This window comes from Panthera tigris, chromosome D2 (assembly GCF_018350195.1).
Source record: "Panthera tigris isolate Pti1 chromosome D2, P.tigris_Pti1_mat1.1, whole genome shotgun sequence".
NCBI lineage: Eukaryota > Metazoa > Chordata > Mammalia > Carnivora > Felidae > Panthera > Panthera tigris.
The window spans coordinates 57695974-57715700 of NC_056670.1; the positions used below are offsets into that span (position 1 = coordinate 57695974).

Genomic DNA, 19727 nt, shown 5'->3' on the forward strand with positions numbered 1-19727 from the left:
GGACATGTGACTAATTGTCTGATCAGAGGTAGATTTACCGAAGAGCTAGTGATACCTACACTTCAGGGCCCCTTACATGTGTAGGCCCCTTTTCGTATTTGTAATGTTGAATCTTTCTTAAAAACAACAACAACAACAACAACAACAACAACAACAACAACAACAAAAACAACTATCCAATGGCATTAGTTTCAGGCTTCACAAAACCTAGTTCTTTTTTTTTTTTTAATTTTTTTTTTAATGTTTATTTCTGAGACAGAGACAGCATGAGCGGGGGAGGGGCAGAGAGAGAGGGAGACACAGAATCAGAAGCAAGCTCCAGGCTCTGAGCTGTCAGCACAGAACCTGACGCGGGGCTCGAACTCAAAAACCGTAAGATCATGACCTGAGCTGAAGTCGGTTGCTCAACTGACTGAGCCACCCAGGTGCTCCCACAAAACCTAGTTCTGAGGGGTTCTGTGTAAGGGTCTAGGGGATCTAGGAATTAGCTCTAAATACAGTGTTGGATGAGTAGGGCAGATATAAGGAAGGGAGTTTAGTGGTGATACTTGAAAAAATACACAGCATTGCTTTCAAAGCATTTATTCAAGTACTAGCTCAACCTATAGTAATACTTAATCAAATTTAAAAGAATTTACAGGACAACGTTTTAATCTGTTTACCGTGCAGTATGTATTCTCAGCACCAAGAAAGAGCTTTTTCCATATAATAAGTTAAAAGCCATTCTCACTGGGCTTCTCTTCAAAGAGAAGTTCAGCAATGTTTGTACTTTTCAGACTCTCAGGTTCTAAGTGAACCTTAATGTCTGTTAAAGCCTAAGACTCAGGAGCATTTCACTTACTCTTAGCCTTCTTTTCTTCTGGACTTTTCAGCTCTTTTCTCCAGAGAGTCTTCTGCTATTTGCTTTCCCAATTATTATCACATAACAGTAAAAGCAGTGGCAGTGGTACAGCGCTGTGCTAACCACTCAGCATACATTGTCTGTATGAGGGCGGAGACTTGGTATCCTTATTTTACAGATAAGAAAACAGTCTGAGAGAAGGTAGGTAACTTGATGTAGGTCACACAGCATAGAAAGTGCCAGAGCTGAGAGACTCAAACCTTGGTGTTTTGATGGTAGCATCTTTTTTTTTTTTTTAATTTTTTTTTTTTAACGTTTATTTATTTTTGAGACAGAGACAGACAGAGCATGAACGGGGGAGGGGCAGAGAGAGAGCGAGACACAGAATCCAAAGCAGGCTCCAGGCTCCGAGCTGTCAGCCCAGAGCCCGACGCGGGGCTCGAACTCACGGACTGTGAGATCGTGACCTGAGCTGAAGTCGGACGCTTAACCGACTGAGCCACCCAGGCGCCCCTTGATGGTAGCATCTTTACTTGTTTCATCTTCCTGCTGTCCACCACATAAATATCTTATAATGAGAATCTGAAGAAATTCCAACACAAAATTCTGATGTCCTAGGGCCTAGAAGCTATTTTTTTTTTAACAGTGTAATGTTTTATTTTTTTAGACTGGGTGTTGGGTACATTGTTTTATTGTTATTATTTATACATATTTTATAAGCATTCTTTTTATGACTGTAAAATACTTTAAAAGATATAGAAAAGAATAACTACTGTGTTTATGAAATACATTTTTTATTAATGCAGTTCTAGCAGTAAAAAGTACAAAGCAAAAAGCCCCATAAATATGGCCACCCAGAAACACATATTAAGTGATAATCATTCCAAAGTAGTGTTAATGTTTATGTACAGAAAGGATAGAGAGATAGAAGAGAAATTATTAGGATTGTTTTAGTTAACTAGTGTGTATAACAAACTGCCCCATATCTCGGTGGCTTATAACAATAAAAAGTAGTTATTTGCTTAGACCTAGAAGCTCTTTAAAGATGGTAAAACATTTGGTATCCCAGCCAGTTTCAGAACTGCCCCCGCTGCCATTTCAATGGCTCTCGGGAAGAAAACCAGGCATTATCTATGTACATCACTAATTATGGTCAGTGTTGTTTCATTCCTCAGGATGTGTGGTTCCATGTGGCTGGCACAGGTGGACACTTCATGAAAACTCTTTAATCCCAGTTTCTCTTTTTGCCTGGCTCAGGTATTTGGCTCGAGTAGGGGAGCTTGAAGCAACCAACACTGAAGACCCAACTCTAAATTACGGACTTGTCGTGGATTGTGGCAGCAGTGGCTCCCGGATTTTTGTTTATTTCTGGCCAAGACATAATGGCAACCCTCATGATTTACTGGACATTAAGCAGATGAGAGACCGCAACAGCCAACCAGTGGTTAAAAAAATCAAGCCAGGTACTATTTGGCATGTATTTTGTTGTCAGTCTCTTTACCTGCTACAGGCATGAAAGAGGAGAGAGTGAAGAGGCAGAAAGAAAGCTATTCCCTTTTTTTCTTGCGAGTCTGGATAATGGGAGAGATCTCATTCATTGCTGTTCCCGTCCTCTCAAATAAATAGGTGTTTAGGACCTTATGCAGAACTTTATGGAGTATCAGTCTTCTGAATCCATGTGATCTGCTTTTTAAAGTATTTTGTCTTACTTAAGGAATCTCTGCAATGGCCGACACTCCAGAACATGCCAGTGATTACCTTCGTCCTCTGCTGAGCTTTGCTGCTGCTCACGTGCCTGTGAAGAAGCACAAGGAGACCCCTCTTTACATCCTGTGCACAGCAGGCATGAGGCTTCTCCCTGAGAGGTGAGATAGGGGGTCTGAAGAACACAGGAGAATGGGTGGCATGAGAGTTGCCAGGCTGATTCCACATGTTACTCTTTGCAGTCCCCTGGTCTGAAGGTGGGCTATGGGTGCACCATGCAGAGTTCACAGGTGGCACTGGAAGACTCCTGGCTCAAAATAGAGCAAAGCCACCCCTGCACGCAGTTATTTCACAGTCTGTTCAGAGCTTCATGTCATTTGCTTCTTTGGGATCAATATCTATCTGTGATGGCTGTAATGATTCTTAGTTTTTACTGAGGGGCAGTGGTGATGGTGATAAATTTAGATCACTAGAAGGGGAGCACAGTTAACAGAAGGGTTGTAGGAGGTTGCCCCGAGCAACTGGGTACCTGGGGGTCGGTAGAAAGGAATGCTGCTCTCTCCTTAACTGCCTGGTCATGGTGCTGCTTTACAAAGCTCAGTCTCCATTGTTTTAGAACAGTTTTTTTCAGCTTCATCCAGTCAAGTCTTTTCCACTTGACCTTGGCAAGTTAGCCCAGTATCTTGCCACCCAATCCCTCTTTCTTCTTTGGAAGAAGAGGAGGAAGAGGCAGTGGCTGTACTTAGGTCAGACACATTCTTGTTTGTAATTTCTCCCCTTTGACACTTCCCTGGCCCCTTCACACTTATGGTCATGGGGTGGGAGTGAGCTCCCTTCACTTTAGAATTCATTCTTCTGGAATGTTCAAAGTCTCATAGGCAGCAGGTATTTTTTGTTAGCTTAGATTTTTTTTTTCTTGGTAAATAACAGTTCCCTTTTCCAGAAAGTTTTATTTTGTATTCTTGGCCAGCAACAAAAACCTTGGCTATGCAGGTAGGGCTTTGTGCTGCTTATGCCAGACGTGCAGGACAATGTAACATACGTCCACAGTTCTTTCAATGGGCTTCTTTCCTTCTCTTTAGATACACAATTACTGGTTTACTATCTTGTCTGCTGTTGAGAAGCAGATTATTTTATATAACCATTTGTTGAAATGAGAGACCTATTTTAACCCCTCATTTTCCCGTATATCTTGGCCTTTAAAACATTTTTGTTTTGGGGTGCCTGGGTGGTCCAGTCAGTTGAGCGTCTGACTCTTGATTTTGGCTCAGGTCGTGATCTCATGGTTCTTGCAATTCAGCCCGTGTTGGGCTCTGTGCTGACAGCATGGATCCTGCTTGGGATTCTCTCTCTCCCTCTCTTTCTGTTCCTCCGCTGCTTGCACTCTCTCTCTAAATACATAAACTTAAGAAAATTGTTTTGTTTTTGTTTTTGGGGTGGCTAGATGGTTCAGTCAGTTGAGTGTCCGACTTTTGATTTCAGCTCACGTCATGATCCTGGGGTCATGGGATTGGGCCCAACATCAGGCTCTGTGCTCAGCGTGGGGCCTGCTTGGGATTTTCTCTCTCTCTTTCCCTCCGTCTTTCTCCCTCTCTCATGCGTGCTTTCTCTTAACAAAACAAAACAACATTTGTGTTTTTTAATTTTTAAAACCAAATTTTAAAATATTATAGCTGTAGTAAAGGAAAAATAAACAATAAACTTATATCCCTATTGCCCTATCGAAAGTGTTTCATTTTGTCATATTCCCTTCTCTCTGTACATCTCTCTGTAATTTCTACAAAGTTGTTAACCATACTACACACGTAAGTTAGAATTTTTGATTCTGACATAAGTAATAATCATATAGTTCAGAATTTAGAAACCCTGGGAAGAGTATAGGTGACACAGTGGGTGCCACATCACAGGCTTGTGAGTGGTCTGAGGTCAACACCAAGGAAGGGGGATGAAGGCCACAGAAGAAGTTGATGAGGGAGTCAAAAAGGCAGAGCCGACCAGGAGGGTGATGGTTTGGCCCCCTTTTGTGGGTCTGGAGCAAAAGAAAGGATTGCCTCGTCTCCCGATGTCACTCAGCATTGACATTGTTTGTCAAAGAAGTTTCTATGCAGACAAAACCCACTATGTAACTCCATTCCATTTGTCTAAGATGTTCACTGTCAGCATGGAGGCTCCGAATATTTGTATTTTTTTTTTTATCTTAAGAATTTGTGAAGAGCTTGTCTTTTAATTCGTTTTCTGATCACCTCTTCTAAATAATGCCTATATCTATCCTGGGCTTATGAAATCATTGCTACCTCTTGAGGCAGCTGTAGTTGTTGACATAAATATAGCCATCACTGTAAGAACCTGTTTTGTATAATTAATGCTCCACTAATATATTAGCATTTGTGAGCAATATTCAAAATGGGTTTAAATCACCTGGACTATATTTTGAAATGTGTTATCACTAGGTTTTATTTCTTTGTCAAAGGCCTAGACTAACAATTTGTTAGACTAACCTCTTTTTTGTTTTGTAATGAAAATGCCTTTAAAAAGAAATTACAAAGGTATTACAAGGTGACATTTAAGGGGGAAAAAACTTTTGTTCTGGAAAATTTCAAACATAAATAAAAATAGAACAGCATAATGAATCCTTATTTTCTCAGCCCCCAGCTTCAACAGTTATCAGCATTTTGCCACTGAAAGTTTTTTGTTTTTGTGGGGTTTTTTTTGTTTTGTTTTAAAGCTTATTTATTTATTTTGAGAGAGAAGTGCGAGTAGGGGAGGGGCAGAGAGAGAGAGAGAGAGAGAGAGAGAGAGAGAGAGAAAATTCCAAGCAGGCTCTGCACCGTAAGCACACAGCCCGATGCATGGCTCCAACTCACGAAACGTGAGATCATGACCTGAGCCAAAACCAGGAGTCAGATGCTTAACTGACTGAGCCACCCGGATGCCACTGAAAGTTTTTGTTTGTTTTTTTTTTTTTTAAATAAAGAAACAATATTGAATTTTAGGAACAAAAGTTCTATTCTGTGCAGTACGTGAAAAAGTTTTTTGTTTATTGTTTAATATAAGTTGGGATCATATTGTATGTACTGTTTCATAACCTTTTAGAACTCAAAATACGTTGGACATCTTTTCATGTCAATACATATAGAGTATAAGTCGACCTCATTTCTTTTAACATCTGTCTAGTGTTACATTATATGGATATGACATAGATTATTTAACAGGTTGTCACTTTTTCATTTTTATAAAGCTGCAGTATTCGCTTCCTGTTTGTATTCTTATCTGATGATTCCCTTGCAATAAATTTCTAAAAACGTAATAGCTGGTCAAAAGTTAAGCACGTTAAAAATTTGGATACAAAGTCCTGGATTGCTCTCAAAAAGATCATACCAGTGGGGCACCTAGCTGGCTCAGTTGGTAGAGCATTGACTCTCGATCTCAGTATCAGAAGTTCAAGCCCCACATTAGGCATGGAGCCTACTTAATTAAAAAAAAATTTTTTTTAATGTTTATTTATTTTTGAGACAGACAAAGACAGAATTCAAGTGGGTTAGGGGCAGAGAGAGAGGGAGACACAGAATCCGAAGCAGGCTAGGCATGGAGCCTACTTAAAAAAACCAAAAAAAAATCATACCAGTAATTTACATTCCAAACACCAGTGTATGTGGGTGCCCATTTTTCCATATTGTCCCCCAAATCAGCAAGCCCTCTTTTTGTTTATTTTAAGCAAATAGCCAATTGGAAACATATCCAATAGGGAGAGCAAAATAATCCCTCTTGTTCCCCACGTAAAATTCTTATTGTAAGAATTTAATATGTATAACAGCGAGCTATTTTAGAAATTGTATTTGACAGTATATTGTAAAATTATTACTTTGTTTTTCCTTTTTTTTTTTTTTTTTTTTTTTTTACAAAATGTTTATTTATTTATTTTGAGAGAGAGAGAGACAGAGAAAGTGAGCATGCACGAGCTGGGAGGGGTAGAGAGAGCAGGAGAGAGAATCCCAAGCAGGCTCTATGCTCAGTGCAGAGCCTGATGCAGGGCTCGATCTCACAACCATAATATCATGACCTGAGCTTAAAGAAAATTATTACTTTAAATATATTCTTTACTTTTAAGTGTTATCATTCTTCACTAAGTCATGCTGAGCCAATAGAATATTTTTCTAATGAGTTATTTTAAAGATCCAGGATAGTTGCTTTTGTTTTTAACCCCTTTCTCTAGATTCATATTATTACTTCTAGCTTTGTTTCTTTGCTTTTCTTTAATAATACTGATAGCATAAAACTTGAGAGGAGAAAATAACCCTAGATACTAAGATTCAGACTTTGTCCCCAAACTGTTATAACCTTTGGATTTTGATCCTGATTTGGGTTTTTCAAATGATAAGATTTTTATAAAGAAACGAAACCCCAGCCCTTGAAATATGTAAAAGGAGATTAAAAAGTTCATTGTCAGTTTTGTAAAGGATATTAATTTGTGGATCTAACAGTGCTTGTTGTGTGGTAATATGAGGTAATCTGAGGATAAGATTGTGTTCCTTAGTCTGACAGCTTCCCTTCATAGTAGTTAGGAATCATGCAATTATGAAACTGTGCTTCCTGCCACTTATATATACTCAGCGTTGTGAGAGGCACAGAACTGTAGTCTCATCTTTTAATACTATTTGAATTATAAAATTACACAAAGAAAAAGTATTACTAGTATCATATTGCCTTTTAAGTGGAAGGATATACTTTGGAGGCAGTTTAAACCTTTAAAATCAAGTGAAGTGCCAAAAAGAAGCATGGCTCAACTAGTGGATGGACTATGTGAGCAATGAGGTAGAAGTGCAAGTTGAAGCTAATTGTGAGAAGAGTGTCTAACGATTAACTTTTACATTTTTGTTCTTTCTTGCAGAAAGCAGCTGGCTATCTTGGCTGATCTGGTGAGAGATTTACCTCTGGAGTTTGACTTCCTCTTTTCACAGTCTCAGGCAGAAGTGATCTCTGGGAAGCAGGAAGGTACTGGGCCTTGAGGGGTGCACTCCTTCAGCTCCTAGCCAATCATGGCATAGTCTCTCTGCTAGGGGTGGGGTTAGGATTACTTTATATATTTGATTTTTATTTTTCTTCGAGTAATTTTCTTGATTCTGTCATATGTTTTTTTTTTTTAATTATTATTTGCATATTCTGCATTGGTGTCTGTTATAGATTGCTGCTTCTGGAAGTCATATATTTATTTTTAACTTTGTGCTAAGTACTGTGTTTATAAGAACATGTTAGTATTTAGTGATGATTCCAAGTGAGTATTTGGTTAGCTAATTGTAGTTTTCAAAACATAAGTACTTCTGGGAGTTGTACTGAGTTTGCCAAATTCTAATGTAAAGCAAATTATTAAAGTAAGGGGAAACGTTAATAGGGGATGATCATTATTTTCTTTTGTTATGGGCTCTCCTTTTATTGCGTTTATTTTTTAAATGTTGATTTATTTATTTTGAAGGAGAGGGAGCAAGCAGGGGAGGAGCAGAGAGAGAGGGGGAGAGAGAATCCCAAGCAGGCTCCATGCTCAGTGCAGAGCCCAACTCAGGGATCCATCTCACCACCATGAGACCATGACCTGAACTGAATCCAAGAGTCAGAAGCTTAACAAACTGCATCACGCAAGCACCCCCCCCCTTTATTGTATTTATTATGAAGTACTGATACTTCCCTAAAAGCTTGCACTGCTGGGTTTGTAGTTTTGAGGTAGAATTGAATATGTGTTCTCATGTGGCCCAAATGTGGCCTACATGACAAATTATGTTTCCATTTCTTGAAAAAGAGAAAATCTTCTGTGCATTCTGAATTTTTTTAAATGTTTATTTATTTTTGAATAAGAGAGACAGAGTGTGAGTGGGGTAGGAGCAGAGAGAGAGGGAGACACAGAATCCGAAGCAGGCTCCAGGCTCTGAGCTGTCAGCACAGAGCCTGATGCGGGGCTTGAACTCACGAACCATGAGATCATGACCTGAGCTGAAGTCAGACGCTGATTATCAACTGAGCCACCCAGGCGCCCCTCTTCTGTACATTCTAGTTGCGGTTCACATAAAGGAAAAGATTTACCTTTTCAATTTCAGTATTGCATTCTCCAGTTCTAAAATTTTCATTTGATTCTTTTTTATGTTCTCTTCCTTTGCTGAGACTTTCTATCTTTCCGTTCATTGTAAGACTGCTCTTATTGCTGAGTTATATAGCTGCTTTAGTATCTCTGTCTGGTAATTCTGACATCTGTGTCATCTTGGGGTTGGCATCTTTTCCCTTAGGAGTTGAGATTTTCCTAGTTCTTTTCATGCTAAGTAATTTTATATTGTGTCCTGGACATTTTGAAAGTTATACTATGAAACTGGGTCTTGTTTCAATCGTAAGGAAAATACTGACTTTTGTTTGTGTTAGCAGGGAGTTGACCTGGTTAGGTTCATGCCTCAAGTTCTGACCTGCCTTCTGTGATTGTAGTGATTCATTTTTCAAAGCCTTGTCACTGCTATTTGGGTTTGTACCATTTGTGTGTCACCCAGTGGTCAGTCTAAAATCTGGGCATAGTCCATACAAATGGAGTGCCTAGCCAGTACGGTTCTCAGAACCTTTGGTATATTGGTTATGAGATCCATGCATGTGTTGCTTGGCTGTGAGCCCAGGAGTTCATACATCACTTTATTCCTTACTCTCTGTGATCTCCCCAACACTTTCTGGCTCCCTGGGGCTCACTTTCATGGTCCTCCAGTTAGAAAGCCAGGGCTTTAATTTCCCTACTCTGCCATACATTTCCCATGATTGCATCTGCATCCAGGGCTAAATGGTGGAGGACATGGAGAAAAATCAGCAATAGGGATTTTCTTCAGTTCTTAAGGCTGTAGCTCCTCTAGTCAGAGAAGATTCATATCCTTCACAGTTTTAGGCACCTGCCCAACTTCTACCTCTGCTGTTGCAGGATTGCCTGGGGTAGCAGAGAACAAAATGAAGGGAAAAAAACCCAAGGGATTTTCCTCCATTCTTTCGGAGCCTTTGGGGTCTCTTTTAATGCTCCTTGGACCAGAAAGCAAGGTCTTGAAGTTCTTTCCCTCCATACCTGGATGTCCTTTTGTGTTTCAAGCTGCTTTTGAGTCCAGGCCAGGCAATATCTGAGGGGAAAATATGAGACACTCACTACAGGTTTGGTGGTACTTTAACTTCTGATCTCTGACTCAGTGTGCCTCTTATTATTTCCTTCCAGAGTTCTCACAAATCTGCTCCATATATTCCATGCAGTTTACACTGTGTTCGGTGGGATGACAGGATGGAGTGTGCTTACCTCCTCTTGCCCAGAGCCAGAATCCAAGATGCACATTTTTTACGTTTGTTTTTGCACATTAATTTAGAAAATGCAAATGTACACATTAATTTAGAAAATGCAAATCATTTTATTTTCTAATTTTTTAATTTTTTTTTTAACGTTTATTTATTTTTGAGACAGAGAGAGACAGAGCATGAACGGGGGAGGGTCAGAGAGAGGGAGACACAGAATCCGAAACAAGCTCCAGGCTCCGAGCTGTCAGCACAGAGCCTGATGCGGGGCTGGAACTCACAGACCGCGAGATCATGACCCGAGCTGAAGTCGGACGCTTAACCGACTGAGCCACCCAGGCGCCCCAGAATGCAAATCATTTTAAAAGGGGAAAGCATCACAAGATAAGAGATTTTGAATTCATACACTAAGAGTATGGAATAAAATAGTATCATCACTTTTTTCCTAAGAAAAGGAGGAAAAGAACAGCCCTGGGAGAGGTGTATACATGGCATAGCAATAGAGAATTAAGCATGGGCTTTTATGTTTCTTACCTAGGAGTTTATGCATGGATTGGAATCAACTTTGTTTTGGGAAGATTCGACCATGAGGATGGTGAGTAATGTTGTCATCTTAAGACAGTTCTAAGGACTGAACGAAGGTTTATGTTGTAACCTGTCAGTGTAATATAAGTGCCACATTTGAGTGATTTTTCTTTCTTTTTTTTAAAAGTAAAGATGCTTCATTTTCCAGTCCTACTTCCCCTTCTTTTATTTCTTTTTAAATTTTTAATATGGAAAGTTAGAAACATTTACAGAAGTAAACAATAATAAAATGAATTTCCATGAGCCCATTACTCAGACTCAACACTAATTAGTGGTTGGTCAGTTTTTTGGCTCCACCCTCCCTCCATACAACACAGGTTTTTTTCCTTTTGGATTTTAAAAAGCAAACCCCAGACATATCGTTTTATCTTCTTGTACTTCAGCGTTTATCTCTCACCAATGAGGAGCTTCAAAACAACTGAAACATCCACAATGCCATTCTTAAATTTAAAAAAGTTAACAATTTCTAGTATTGTGTAACATCTATCTAATACCCAGGTAGAGACTTCCTTTATTGTATCAAGAATATTTATTTGTAATTGTCTTGTTAAAATCAGAATCTGAACAAGGATCATAATTACATTGGATTGATAAGTTTCTTTATAACAGCTTTCCCCCTCCCACCTCTTTTCCTCAAATCATTCATTAAAAACACAAAAACAAAACTGGCTCACTTGATAGAATGAAATTACCACATTCTTAATTTGATTGACTGAATTTTTGTGGGGTCTTAAACATGCTTCTCATCCCTCCTTATGTCTTATAAATTGGAGATTAGATACAGAAGCTTGATTAGACACCGATTCAATTCCTTTGGCAAGAATAAATAATAAATAAAGATTGGCAGTAAGTGTTTCCTACTACATCACATCAGAAGTTTTATAAGGTCTGCTTGTCCCACTTCAGTCACGTTAAGACTGATCAGGTTTCAGGGTTCAGGTATTGTCAGCCTGATCTAATCTATTATGAAAATTCTCCAGCCACTTTTCACTTAATGGTTATAGTAGCCAATTGTGATTGTTGTTTAGATTCGTTTTTTCATTAGAGGTTGCAAAATAGTTATTTTTGTAATTCCTTCATTTCTTCTGCATTTAACAGTTGGGGTTTTTATATAACAAAATTTTCTTCATTAACTATTTGATTATCCTGGAATACAGTTCTAAATGGAAAGACAGGATAGATCTTTCATTCTTCCATTTATCAAATTTTTGATTAATGAGTTGATGTCCTAGCAACTTCCAAAGGTAACTAGTGAAGTTTTTTTTCAGTATCATTATGAGTTTGTAGATTTTAATGTGCTTGATGCATCGTAGTCCATTGCATCATCATTCTTTTCAGTGCTCAAATTACACCATCATTGGCCAGTTGGAGCACCTATAGGTTGGCTTCTGTACCTTTTAACATCCCAATAGTCTTTTATATTTCCCTTGCTTTTTGGCACACTAAGGTACATTCCATGCTTGTCTTGTATTTTTTCTACCTTAGACCTAGCATCAGACATTTTTTAAGGAGCCCTGGTTTCTTTTATTGGAAAATGATATTTAGAGACCATGGATGCCAGGAGTGCTTATTGCTCCTAGATTATACTTACTTCTAGGCCCTTTCCGTACAGAACTAGAAAATATGTATTTTTAGAAAGAGAAAAAGAAATCATGATAGTTCCAATTCATATTTAAGATTATAAGGTTATACAAAGAGGTGAAAAATCCATACACTGAAAACTGTAGAAAACTTATGAAAGAAATTGAAGAAGGCACACAAAAAAATCGAAAAATATTCCATGCTCCTGGATTGGAAGAACAAATATTGTTAAAATGTCCATACTACCCAAAGCAATCTAAATATTCAATGCTATCCCTATCAAAATAACACCAGCATTCTTCACAGAGCTAGAACAAACCATCCTAAAATTTGTATGGAACCAGAAAAGACCCTGAATAGCCAAAGCAATCCTGATAAAGAAAACCAAAGCTGGAGGCATCACACTCCTGGACTTCAAGACGTATTATAAAGCTGTAATCATCAAGACAGTATGGTACTGGCACAAAAACAGACCCTCAGATGAATGGAACAGAATAGAGAACCCAGAAATGGATCCACAAACATATGGCCAATTAATCTTTGACAAAGCAGCAAAGAATATCCAATGGAATACAGTCTCTTGAGCAAATGGTGCTGGGAAAACTGGACAGTAACATGCAGAAGAATGATCCTGGACCACTTTCTTACACCATACACAAAAAATAAACTCAAAATGGATGAAAGACCTAAACGTAAGACAGGAAGCCATCAAAATCCTAGAGGAGAAAGCAGGCAAAAACCTCTTTGACCTCAGCCCCAGCAAGTTCTTACTCAACATGTCTCCAGCGGCAAGCAACACAAAAGCAAAAATGAACTATTGGGACCTCATCAAACTAAAAAGCTTCTGCACAGCAAAGGAAACAATCAGCAAAACTAAAAGGCAACCGACAGAATGGGAAAAGATATTTTCAAACGACATATCAGATAAAGGGTTAGTATCCAAAATCTATAAAGAACTTAGCAAACTCAACACCCAAAAAACAAATAATCCAGTGAAGAAATGGGCAAAAGACATGAATAGACACTTCTCCAAAGAAGACATCCAGATGGCCAACTGACACATGAAAAAATACTCAACATCACTCATCATCAGGGAAATACAAATCAAAACCACAATGAGATGCCACCTCACACCAGTCAGAATGGCTAACATTAACAACTCGGGCAAGACTGCAGAGAATGGGGAACTCTTTTGCACTGCTGGTGGGAATGCAAACTAGTGCAGCCACTCCGGAAAACAATATGGAAGCTTCTCAAAAAGTTAAAAATAGGACTACCGTATGACCCAGCAATCACACTACTAGTTATATATCCAGGGGATACAAGTGTGCTGTTTCGGAGGGGCACATGCACCCCAGTGTTTATAGCAGTGCTATCGACAGTAGCCAAAGTATGGAAAGAGCCCAAATGTCCATCAACAGATGAATAAAGATGTGGTGTGTATATATATATATATATATATATATATATATATATATATACATACATACACACACACACACACACAATGGGAGTATCACTCAGCAATCAAAAAAATGAAATCTTGCCATTTGCAACAACATGGATAGAACTAGAGGGCATTATGCTAAGCGAAACTAGTCAGAGAAAGACAAATATATGACTTCACTCATGTGGAATTTAAGATATAAAACAGATGAACATAAGGGAAGGGAAGCAAAAATAATATAAAAACAGGGAGGGGGACAAAACAGACTCTTAAATACAGAGAACAAACTGAGGGTTGCTGGAGGGGCTGTGGGTGAGGGGATGGGCTAAATGGGCAAGGGGCATTAGGGAAGACACTTGTTGGGATGAGCACTGGGTGTTTTACATAGGGGATGAATCTATAATCTCCTAAAATCATTATTGCACTATATGCTAACTAACTTGAATATAAATTAAAAATAAATTAATTAAAAAAAGATTATAAGGTTGTTGCTTAATATTGTTGAGTTTATACCTGTATGGTTTTTTCTTTTATGCTGAGTATTTGTTCCTAAATATATTAATATAAACATTTATTTGCTTTATTTCATAACATGTTTAATGGCTCAAAAAATTATTATCAATAAGACTACTACAATGCAGTTTAAGATATTTATTTGCTTCTGTTGTCAGTAAGATACATCCTATGAGGGATATAGTAAAAATGTTACTTGAAAGAATTCTCTGTAATACATAGTTGATACAGTGAGATTAATTAATTTCAGTTTGCTCTTCATTTTTTAAGGGATTTCTATTTTGATTTTTTTTTTCATTTTTGATTTGTTTTTTAATTACTAGGCCTTTTCTTTTCCCTTATTTATTTCAGAATCAGATGCTGAGGGTCCCCAGGAATTGGCAATAGGGCGCAGAAGGACAGTAGGGATACTAGATATGGGCGGAGCCTCTCTCCAAATTGCTTATGAAGTTCCTACCTCAGCCTCTGTCCTTTCTCCGAAACAGGTATTTTACCTTTTAGGGATATTGGGTTGCTACAAATGCCAGTATTTGGGAAAGAAGGTCACTGTTTTTTGACTTAGACCAATTTGCATGGGTCCAAATATTTGTTCAGATACTCGCTAGCTTACATTATCTTGGTTAGGTTACCTCTCTGAGCTTTAATCTCCTCCTATATGAAAAGAGAATAATAATAGTATCCACTTCATGAAGTTGGGAAGATGAAATGACACCATGTGTGTAAAGCACTTGACAAACTTTCCAACATGTGCTAAATGTTTAATGTATTTTAGCAGTTATACTCCCTGTCTCCTGGGACTGCTGGAAGATTAAACATGATAATTCATATAAAGCCCAGAGTACAGTATTTGGTACATACTTGTTCATTAAATGTTATTTTCTTTCCCTTACTTGTGATTCCATTCTTGTGCTTCTAAATTCCTTACCTGACTAGAATGTAAAGAATATATGTATCTTGAGGGAAGAGTTTTATCATAGGAAAAAGAGCTGCAGACAGTTTTTAAACACCTGTTGTGTGCAAGGAATGAGATATATTGTACTGCCCCCAAAAACTTATTATAATCTATCAGTGAAGACAGCCTGTGATAACAGGCAGACTATGGAAGTGCTAAAATTTGATCTAAACCAGGGTTTCTCATCATTGGCACTTTTGACAGTTTGAGCTGGATAAATCTTTGTTGTCGAGAGCTGTCCTGTGCATAATATGATGTTTAGCAGCATCCCTGGCCTCTACCAGATATCAGTAATGTCCCCACTCTACTCGTCTACTACATGAATGGGAGTCATGCTGGCTTTGTGGAAAGTAAGGTATTTACCTGGGCCCTGGATGATAAGTAGGCTTTTGCATTTGAAGGTTGAGGAAGGCCACCTTTATGGAGGAAATAGTATGCACAAGGGCACAAAGAAAGCAGCAAAGAGCTCAGAATGTCCAAGAAACGTTGAATAGCCTGTTGTAGTATAGAATTTTCCAGTATAGTAAGTCTAGGAAGGTAAGATGAAGTTAAATTGTAAGGAGTCTTGGGTGCTATGCTAGGGAATTTCACTTTTATTTCTATAGATGGAGGAGAATCAGCAAAGGTTTTTGAGTAGGGCAGTCATATGGGCCTCAGTTTCATCATCTATGAAATAATTAAATTCTGAAGGTCCTTTTCAGCTCCATTATGTGACTAATAATAGATCCAATCTGTTTTTTTAGGAAAATAATTTTGTTGTCTGTATGAGAAAGAAATGTAGGTCAGGGAACCTTGGGTAAGAGGTAATAAGGGCTGAACTAGGCAATGTAAGTGGAAATGGAATGGAGGGCACAGATCTCAGGGGTATTTTGGAAAAAAACAAAACGAAACAGTGTAATGTAATGGTGTGGGTAGGGCAGAGAGGGATACTGAGTGATGCTGAGGTTCCCACCTAGGTACCTGGTAGGGTAAGGAATTCAGTCACTGAGAGAGACCCCAGGGTAAAGGGTGGGTTGATGCTAAGCAAATGAGTATGGTCTGGAGATTCGGGTGAGAACAGTTTTCTGGTCTCTAGCCCAAGTCCTTGTAACCAATGAATTCAGTTTTAAGTATGATGAATTTGAGATCTCTGAGGAGCATATATGCCTAAATATCCAGCAAGATTGTTGGAAATGTGGGTTTAACAATCAGAAGGGGTCTGTGCAAGGGTTGGAAATTTGGGGAACAAGGTTGTAAGACATTTTAGTCTTTATTTGTTAATATGTAGTCAACAGGTAAAATGAAGGCATTGTTCTGGTAAGTGGCACTTATCCTTAAAGTCTTAAATAAAAGACTTTTTTGTTTGTGCAGATTTAGAAAGCAACACTAGTATAGAAAGTATACTTGGAAGCAACAAGTTAGATGTAGCCTGGTAATATAACGGTCTTACAGATGGATTTTAGGGCTTGGTAAATAACGAAAGGAACAATGAGACAAAGTACAATAGTGCTTTAAAAAATATAAGTAATCCTAAGTGCCTAAAGTGGTTTTTTTGGTACAATTCACAAAGCTGTGCACACTCAAAAAGTAATGCAACCACCACTATCGAATTCTAGAACATTTTCATTACCCTGAAAAGAAACCCCACATTCATTAGCAGTCACTTGCCATTCTCCTCCCTCTAGCTCCAGCAACCACTAATCTGCTTTATGTCTCCTGTGGATTTGCCTCTTCTGAGTACTTCACATAAATGGAATCATACAATATGTGACGTTTTGTGTCTGGCTCCTTTCACTTAGCAAAATATTTTCAGGGTTCATCTCTGTTGTAGCATGGATCAGAACTTCATTTCTCTTCATGGTTAAATAACCATATGACCATGCCATATTTTGTTTATGCATTCATCAGATGATGGACTTTTGGATTTTTGTTTCCAGTTTTTGACTATTATGGATAATGCTGCTGTGAACATTCACATATACATTTTTGATTAGTCATACTTTTCAGTCCTCTTATATATATACTTAGTGAAATTACTGGGCATGATAGCATTTTCATTAATTAAAAATAAATACATTCAAAACAATAATTTAATTTTACAACAGTATGTACAAATATATGTTACATTAAGCACATTAGAATGTGAGGGTAGGGATGGGGGTGAGTATGAGGATAAAAGGAAGTAAATAGACAAAACAGAAATGGGGCTTTGCCATGGTAATGAGCCGTGAACTGAGGAGTATGATTAACTCAAACCATGGACTGAAGTCAAAAAAAAAAAAAAAAAAAATAGACCATCCTTTCATTAGAGGTACTGTAAAATGGAACTTTCCCAGTCCTAGTCCCTGTCATAGGATACATTAAAGCTTCTTGAATAGAATTGTAAAAACCCATGGAATAGGTCTCAGGATGATCTTCCAAATTCCTGAAATTTATTTTTATCAAAAGATTTTTTCTTTCCTGATGATAAAAGTAGTGCATTCTCATTTTGGCAAGCTGGAAAATCTGAAAAGTACATGCAAGAAAATGACATTATCTGTAATGATTCTGCCTTGTATAGAACTACAGATCCTGTTGTCTCTAATTTGGTATTTAGTCTCTGTACTTTTTTGTTCAGGCTTGTCATTTTGTGTCTTTGTTGAAAATAATGTTATGAGAATGAAAGAATGCTATAAGATATTTTAAAGGGTAGTTACAGCACACGAAGACTGGTATATTGGTAACGTCATAGCTCTCTGTAAATCAACCAAAATGAAAATTCCCTTTTTTTCTCTTTACATTGTATTATAGGAAGAAGAAGCAAAGATCCTGCTGGCTGAATTCAACCTGGGCTGTGATGTGCAACACACTGAACATGTGTACAGGGTTTATGTCACAACCTTCCTGGGTTTTGGAGGCAACTTTGCCCGGCAGCGCTATGAAGATCTTGTGCTGAATGAAACCCTTACCAAAAATAGGTACTTTGGACATGGGGATCTGTGCCTCTGAAATAGAATGTTGTCAGGGTGCAGATGTTAGCAAGAAATACTCATATTCTACTAAGATAGGTATGTCCTTGCCTCCTCCTCCTTCCTGACCACTCTCATCAATGGGGTAGTGTCACTACTAATAGAGACCCTCCATTGGTATTCCCACTTGATCTAGGTTAGGGTGCATTCTGGTCTTTGCTCTTAGGACTCAGAAAAGTATAGCAGCTTACTATGTTGATCTCTTGCTGTGTCCTTTTTCAGAAATGGTATCACAGGATAAGTGAGGCTAAGTTATTAATTTACAATGTGCAGTATAATGTAGTTCTTAGCAGTTCCCTCTCGGTAGAAGACATATTTGTTCACTTACAGTGGAGTTGCAACTTACGTGGGAGTGAGGTTCCATAGTGCGCATAAAAGATAAAAAGCATGTGAAGTTAGAAATAATCTTCACATTGTTCTCTCATTAAGTCCAGAATAGCCAGTTTTTCCTGCAGCGTGGACAGATCACTGATTCGTTTGGCTACCACATGAAGTATTTAGACCATAATGTACAAATAGTTGTGGGGTTTTTTTTCTTTAGTATTTAAAATTATTGTATCACTACGTACGTTGAAGGAAGTATAAGACAGCAGAGGTTTTTTTCACCATAAAATTACTTACCCCATTTGTTTTGCTAGAAATACTAACTTGAAGAAATACCGCTATTGTATTAATTACAATTATGAATACAGCGATTTGTAATAATTGCTCCACAGCAGTTGTCTTCTTTGGGACCATAATAAAGAAAATACTGTCTCCTGATTCTTTTTTGTTTTTGTAAGTCTCAACTACCAAGAGGTCAAGGTGTTTTAGGAGACTCCTGTTACACCGGGTGATGGACGAATGCCTTAAAACCAAGCAGTGTGTTTGCTTTCTGAAAATACTCTTCAGTCTGTACAGATGTTGCTTGGGCTGTGGAGCTCAGATCGCTCCTGCTGGCAGTCCAAAGAACAATTATGAAAGTTTTACACCAGTTTTGTTTTGTTCCATCTTTGCTAGCTGCTGTGTTTCCTTTTCCATTTCCTTCCTTTGTCGTTCTGCTGCCCTTTTCTCTTTGTCTGCTGTTTCCTGCCTCAGAACTTGCCAGGCTGTATCATGGCTGCCACCATGCATCAATATGTGCATAGGTATTTCTTGCCAGGTTCCTAATTGAGAAGACTGATCATTCATCTTGTGTAGCTGCTACTCTACTAGAGAAACCCATGCTTCCTGGGATGTCAAAATGTAATGGTTCTTTCTTCTTAATATGATTTTCTGAGTTTTTTTAATAATTGGTGTCACATCCTTAAAATAGGTTCCAATTGTTCCAGAACATTTTGTTGTGTTGCCACGTTCCCAATCCCTCCTTCAGTCTTTACATCATGGAGGCTTCTTCATCCCAGGAAGTCTACCCTTCAACGTCTGTCTGTTTAGGAACTGATGAATAATTAACTGCAGTTGGCAAAGTTATTTGGTCTCCACTAATTTCTGTCCTCAGCCAGATTTAATCTCTTCAGGAACAGGAATATTGTTGCTGGGCAAATGCAGACTTGAAACAGCCAGAACCATGTAATGGCCAGGATGGGGATTAGAACTTGCCCCAACCTGTCCCTCCCCACGTGGGGCCAGGCAGGTCCTTCCTATGGCCAGCCGTTGTCACTGACCACTGACACATCCTTCTCCTCAGGAAACTCCTCCAACCTTCTCTCTTTACCTTCTCCCAGGTGTTTTGCTAAACGTTAGAACCACACTCAGTGTGGTGAGATCTTGGCACTTCTAAGAAGCAGTGGAATGAAGACTAGATTGAGACCAGCAGATTAATATCCCTAGTTTCACTATACATTGGGA

The 19727-nt window shown here is 38.4% G+C and overlaps 1 protein-coding gene across 2 annotated transcripts in view; it reads left to right on the plus strand.

The window, feature by feature from the left end:
• The window catches only part of ENTPD7 (ectonucleoside triphosphate diphosphohydrolase 7), a 46934-nt gene that overhangs the window by 18192 nt on the left and 9015 nt on the right, over positions 1–19727 (plus strand). For both annotated transcript variants that reach the window (XM_042960752.1, XM_042960753.1), the window contains 6 exons: positions 2099–2304; positions 2556–2706; positions 7434–7537; positions 10374–10430; positions 14313–14446; positions 17683–17849. In XM_042960752.1, coding sequence (XP_042816686.1) covers positions 2099–2304; positions 2556–2706; positions 7434–7537; positions 10374–10430; positions 14313–14446; positions 17683–17849 — 819 coding nt within the window. The remainder of the gene's footprint in view (positions 1–2098; positions 2305–2555; positions 2707–7433; positions 7538–10373; positions 10431–14312; positions 14447–17682; positions 17850–19727) is intronic.